This window comes from Aplysia californica, unplaced genomic scaffold (genome assembly GCF_000002075.1).
Source record: "Aplysia californica isolate F4 #8 unplaced genomic scaffold, AplCal3.0 scaffold00004, whole genome shotgun sequence".
Lineage (NCBI taxonomy): Eukaryota > Metazoa > Mollusca > Gastropoda > Aplysiida > Aplysiidae > Aplysia > Aplysia californica.
Genome location: NW_004797274.1, coordinates 1443077 through 1449896, shown reverse-complemented (window position 1 = coordinate 1449896; position 6820 = coordinate 1443077). Strand labels below are relative to the sequence as shown.

At 40.8% G+C, this 6820-nt stretch overlaps 1 protein-coding gene across 1 annotated transcript in view; it reads right to left on the bottom strand.

The window, feature by feature from the left end:
* The window catches only part of LOC101847622 (protein rolling stone), a 64051-nt gene that overhangs the window by 32961 nt on the left and 24270 nt on the right, over positions 1-6820 (bottom strand). The window contains exon 3 of the mRNA XM_005089220.3: positions 6375-6606. Coding sequence (XP_005089277.1) covers positions 6375-6606 — 232 coding nt within the window. The remainder of the gene's footprint in view (positions 1-6374; positions 6607-6820) is intronic.

Sequence of the window (6820 nt, the reverse complement as noted above, 5' to 3'; positions counted from 1 at the left end):
ATTTCTTCTTCTTCTTCTTCTTCTTCTTCTTCTTCTTCTTCTTCTTCTTCTTCTTCTTCTTCTTCTTCTTCTTCTTCTTCTTCTTCTTCTTTTTAGTACTATCATAATCATCAACATTACCAGTTATTGACAGAGAAAAGAGGAGATACATCCATTTGTTGTTAATATTATTTCTTCCTAATTTTTCTTCTTATTAACATTAATCTTGTTCATCGTTCCTTATTCCTAGTTTAGAACGCTCCAACGGAGTTTCCAACTCCGGCTATCCACCCTGTGGTTCATCATGATACCAACTAAGCTAAAGAGGACCCTCCCCCGCCCCTGCACCAGGCCCTTGAGTTAAATGCATAAAATGAATAGTATCTTTATATTATCGGGCACACTCTTGAATAAATACTAATTAAGAGTGCATCTTCATTCCTTCTTTCGCGCCCCTGTGCGGTTAAAAAAAAAGTTTGAAGAGATTTACCTTAGAAAAGCAAAGCTGTCGGGAGCGGAATGACAGAGGCGTCCTTGGCTTTGCTATTTGTCGAGATACCTCCCACGACGAACGCTCCAACAGAGTTATTCCCCCCTCTTGCTCTCCCAGCTTATCAAAGACTTCAGCGCTAAAAGGTTTGAATGTCTCGTGTGCCAGTGGTGTTTTCCTTGAAACATTAATCCTGTATTAGTCTGTGTGATCAGAAGAGTTGAATGCCACCACGAGTGAACGATGTAGCTATTTAGCAAAAGGGAGCAATGTAAAATAGGGATGTAGTGGTTTTACCCTGTTATTTGTTTGAAGCACATGTTGCGTCGTCTTCACACATCCTTACGCTTTTTAATGTGGTCCACTAGTCAAAATAAGATAAATAGATAGATAGAGAGAGAGAGAGAGACAGAAAGTGGCGGTTTTGCTAAGATAGAAATCATTCATTGTCTTATTCTTTTGGAAGACGTTGACCCAGATCTATGCCAGGAGTCACCAAACTTTACTCAAAATGAACCAGATTGTTAGAGAATGCCAAGCGCGGGCCGGGTGACTGGTATGTTCAAAACAGTACACTGACGACATTGAAAATATAAAGACAATCAACATGAAGCTTTGTAGATATTAAATACATGTACATAAAAATGAAGACATCAAACACACATTTTAAAATTTTATTTGACTCTGTTATTTGGGCAGGGGGCGAGCGGAGAGAAAGGGGGATCCAAACCGATACAACGTTCCTACAGAAAGACCAAGATATAGAATACCGGTAGCGATTCTAGGAACTCCTGTGTTCGACGGCGGAGTTCTTAACCGCTTCACCACAGACGCTGGTTATAACTATAACTATTAATGACTAAATGTTGGAAGTAAAATGTTCGTGTTCAGTTCGTGTTTGTTGACCTTTCTCAAGACGTTATCGATATAATACCATGGGGAGTTGTATAGGCGCCGAGTTCTTTCGCTTATCTTTTGAAAAACGGTATTTATTCGGGAAGCCAAGCAAAGCAAAAGCCAAAGCAGCACTGCCAAGTACATTATGTTTGGCATATTCACAGATCCCATGCTGTGAACGCGCATAGCAACGAGAAAAACTATGATTATGATGATCCTGAGGGGCAATAGAAAGATGGATTTCTCATTTGTTTTCCGTTTTACGATGTTTGGGGAACGTTGTTGTTCATTTCCAAAGCTGAGCCACCCCGACCGCACGTACTATCTCTGTGATATTTCTTCACAAAAGAATGCACGTATATTATTCTCTTAGACAATTATTAGTCCTTCAAACCCCAACAAACTTTTATGTTTTACCGAATTAGTAGTCAATCACGGAACAGTGACAACCAATGGGATCTTCTTATTCGAAAAAAATGTCTCTGAGCATTGTAAACCTGTCGACAATATCAAAGATTTATTGGCAGTCAGAGACTATTACTTCATCGCGTAATGGGAACAAAGTGGATTTTCAGACGTCATGTAATACCTTTTAACCTTTTAATAGAATATCTCTCTTGGCAGAAGACACGGAATCGTAGTATGGAAACTCTTGTGAGACGCGTCTTTATAGAGCGATATTGTTTATCTTTTATCTTTGAAGATTTTACATTCTCGGAGAAAAAGTGATACAGGAAGATAGAAGAAATAATAAACATTATGACACGGTCCACCGGGTCACAGAGTTCTCCAGCAGATCCCTTGGGCTATTTCTATCTACAAGCAGAAAAGTGCTGATAGAGCTCGCTCTGTTGCTTACGTATTGCATACTATTTTTATTCTTTTCATGTGCACAGGGTCAAAACGTTCTTTAGATTTCTTGAACAGTGTTATTATATTTCTTTTAAAACCAAGAATGCCAGTTGGCACGCATATGAATATTAGCAGCCTCTTTTCTTTTGGATTAGTGTGGCGTGAGTTCAACTCTTGAAATATCTTTCTGCTCAACAAGATGGCAATCATAGTACAACAATAGCAGTCCCAGTACAAAATTGTTTTCTAATATTGCATTTGCGTTACCTCTACGTGAGGGTCAAAATAACTCTCTCTAGATCTTATTTCAAATAGTCTTTTTAAAAGTGATCCAGAAATATGCCAGTAATGACACATGGAAGAGAAGGGGAAGAAAAGGCAATTTGAAACCATTCGCAACCGGTTTGATTTTCTTTCATTATTCATGTGTACGGAAGGAATTTCTTTCAATCGTCTTTGTTATGATACGTTACCTGATAGGTGATGTAGACTAAAACAATAAACAATATCTATAAACAAGGGGTCACAGGAATGAATTGTTTAATCAAAACGTGTGGTTCACGCGTGTGAGCCTCGTATAGCGAGGCCAAAAACCCTCACGTTTCTTGGGCTTTGGGAAAATAATCAAGAAAGCGCGAGAAACGAGCTCGTTTTCCGACAAAACATAGTAGGCACAATAAAACTCCTCTACGGAATGCTCAAAGTAAACAGATGTTAGGGTTGCAATGACCTGTCTGAGCCGAGAAGATGTCTGTGTTAACGGGTGCATACGACAATCTGAGGACGATAATATGTTTTCCCTGTTGACAGGGTCAAGAGTGGTGTGCTTAGTGCCAGCCTGGAAGAATATTTATTTGTAAAAACATTTGTTTGCTCAGCCAAAAGAAAAGTTTCTATTTTGGGTCCAGAAAGAACAGCCGGTTTAGCTTTCAGTAGAAGATACCTCACAAGAGATGAAAGGAATACTTCCAGTTGAACTTTTTTACACTTTGTGTCTTTGATAAAGAAAAAAAAAAGCAAGCGGGTAACCTTGGAAACGCAAGAGATATCAAAGCTGAAAAAAATTCCTAATGGAAAGGGCGAATTTTGAGAAACAGAAAGCTTGATCGTTGCAGACATCAAGATATGAGATATATTCGAATACTTTATTTAAAGCATTTGTCAATGGAATAACCCCTTCCCCCGCTAAAAAAGAAGGTAAATGAAACCCGATACGTCATGGTCTCTCTTCTGTATAATGCGATACACATTCCTAGAAAATTTCTGGATCTGTTGGTCAGACCCGCCATTGCTCTTACGGGGTGTCCACTACGGATGGATCGGGCCGATCGCCCAACTAGATCGCCTGAAATTGAAAACAAACACGTTTGTTTTTGAGGCGACCGAGTCGGGCGATCGGCCGATCCAGCCGTTGCGGGCACTTCATGTTAGAGTTGCCAGCTGCGCCATGCACTCTTTCATATTACGTAGCCCAGCCCACGCCTTGTAGTTGACGGCCATTACATTACTTTCTGATCGTGCGTGGTATTTTTCCTGTCTTTTCCACGGTGGTCGGTCAAAATTAACGTCTTCTGTGATTCCCGACGTATCGTAGTCTGCTACACATCTTACTATCGTGCATGCAGACCTTTCATATTCATCCTTCGAAATGCATCTGTTCTCTAAACCACTGTAGGCCTCTGCTAAGGTAGACCATCCTCATTGCCCGCAGCAGGTGTATACATTTGGTCGAGCCCCTCCCCCGGTGACCTGACCAGCCTGGAAGAACCTGACAGGGACCGTTGGTATACCTTTGATCCCCTGCTACCGCAAGGCATGTGTGCAGAGGTCCTTTATCGACGAAATAAATAATTTAATTAATCATTTAGGAGATTGGCAGCCTCACTCTGACCTGTCAAGGCCACATGATAATGAATGTGATAAACTATCTTATTACATAGATCAGAGGCGAAGCGTCTATATAATCAAATAATCACTGCTTCCCTTCCTAATTTTGAAACATTGTCGCAGTCAAATTCACCCATAGACGTAAACCTCATAAATTAAATGTAAAAAGACGTTCATAATCACCAATGAACAATAGACTATGCCTAACCTTCAAAACTGTTTCATTGCCACAGAAATAGCCTGTTCGCCCCTATCGGGCCACTCCATAAGCAGTCACAAGCTTTGATTAAGTAAGCTTAAAGTGAGGCTGGAAGAGTCAACCAATAGATTTGAAGGGAACATGTGCATAGCAGTCAGAACTGTTTCATTGTCGCATATACCCTGTTCACCCCTTTCGGGCCACAGTTATAAGCACCCAGACGCGCTGATTATCTAAGCGAACTATTACACTGGTCGAGTCTACCTCACAGATGTGAGGGGGACTAACTCCTAATAATCCTTTGACTCCTGCTACTACACTGCTAGTGCTTGGTTTTTTCCTCGACTTTTTAACGTCCTATAATCAGATCGTGACCTCGATTATGACAGCGGCTCCTGGCCGCGAAAAAGCTAGACAAAAAACAGCCAAATGTGAAATAAAAAATTAATAATTGGCTTGCTCTACCAAAGTGTTTCGGCTGTCTGGTATAACATGCCATTGTAGTGCTGACATCTGTGCTTCTTTCCTTGGTGTTCGTGTGTTCAAATCTAAAGTTAAATTTAAGGTTAGTTAGAATAAATATTTAATTAAATACTTTCCCGATTATTTTAGCGGTTCAACAAGCATACAACATGAATTCAGGATTTGTTTTCATTCACAACTCAGAGTTGCCGCCTCCAGGGCCAGTAAGATTCTTGTGACTTGTGTGAGTGTGATATCTCCAGGCCCTATCTGGTCCCATTTCACTTTGATTACCCTGTCAAACAAGTCAGCCTTCGCCCCTGACATAGATGGGGATACTCGATATATCATTGTTTTTATCCGAGACAGAAATCGAACCGGTGTCTTTTATAAACGATAACAAAGAGCACATTATATGAAACCACTACATCACAGCCCCAAAAAATGTCACAATGATTATTTCTCAAAGCCATGATTAATGTCTTCAAGTCATTCGAGATAAGAATCTAAGATATCACTAAATGCTCACCAATTAGCGAGGGCCGTGCGTGAAAGCGTAATCCACGCTGTGTTCAGGTCTGTGTCATTAGCGTGTTTACGTTCACTGGCTGTTACTCTTCCTACCTCCCAAGGAGCCAAACAGGCAGGTTTTTTTGTCTGTAAAGATTACATACGCCTGACGCCTTCACTCAACCAGATTTCTTTCACGAGGAAAGTGAAATAAAAATGGCGCCAAACAATGCATAAAAATGAACTATAAAGTCAGACTCAGGTCTCAGTGCTCTCCTCAACTCCCAGACTGCCAATTTCTGCTCCGGCTTCGTCTGTTTGTGTAGTTGACAACCCCAGAGCTTTATAACGAGACTGCTCCCAACACCATAATGAATTCCCCAGACATTTTTATTTTGACAGTGTTGAGCTTTTTGTAACAATGGCTATCCACTTAGAACAAACCAGTAAGGCGTGGCCATAACTTTTTTTGGAAGAAAAGCTTGACTAATAAACATGATTTCTGAAGAACATAATACGGGTAATTAATTTTTAAAATCCTGAGTCTCAGTTCGCTGTAATTAATTTTAGTTTAAATGTGAGTTTGTTAAAACCTAGATGACACTTTGATCGGAAGTTGCTTTTTTAATTTTTTAAAAGTGTTCAGTATTATAAGTACGGTTTGTTCATGGTTAAGACGAGGAACCCTCGGGGAGAGAGAGAGAGAGACAGAGAAAGACACACACACACACACACACACACACACACACACACACACACACACACACACACACACACACACACACACAGAGAGAGAGAGAGAGAGAGAGAGAGAGAGAGAGAGAGAGACAGATAGAGAGAGTGAGAGACAGAGAGACAGAGAGAGAAAGAGAGAAGGATCGGGAGAGAGGGAGAAAGGTAAATAGAGAGCAAAAGAAATAAAGATAAAGGGAGAGCGGATTTTACAAGAGAGCAACAAACACAAAAATAACAAAGAAAGATAAGGACGATAGATATTTAACAGTAAAGAAGGAGCAAACCACATCCGAGCACACCACATCCGAGCACACGCCAACCACCCTCTTCGATTATCATATATTACATCATAGTATTACTTACCTCGAGAGAGAGCTACCCTCTTGGCGCAGTTCGCCCTGAAGACAAGAACGGCGTCTAGTAAGGAATGCAGAGTGAGCACAAGGTACATCCAGTTGCTGAGGTAGATAAACCATTTGCTGACCCCCTCACCACCACCTCTCTGTGAGGCATTAACGAGGTTAGCTATCAGCCAGCTACTGTGGTAAATGGCCCAAAATATACGCCAGACGAGGTAGAACGTCGGACATTTACACTGTGGACAATGGGGAAAGAAAAGAAAAGCCAGTATAAGAATTATACATGATTTGAAATGAAATTGTATAAGTTTGACGACACTTGCAGCTATGCAAGGTTATTCAAGGGGTGGGATCTTCCAATTTAAAACGTACATTTCCGATAGGACCGAGCAATATGGGAAAATTGTGGCACGTGTAATTCCCGAGGACACAAACGTTGGCCTGAGATGA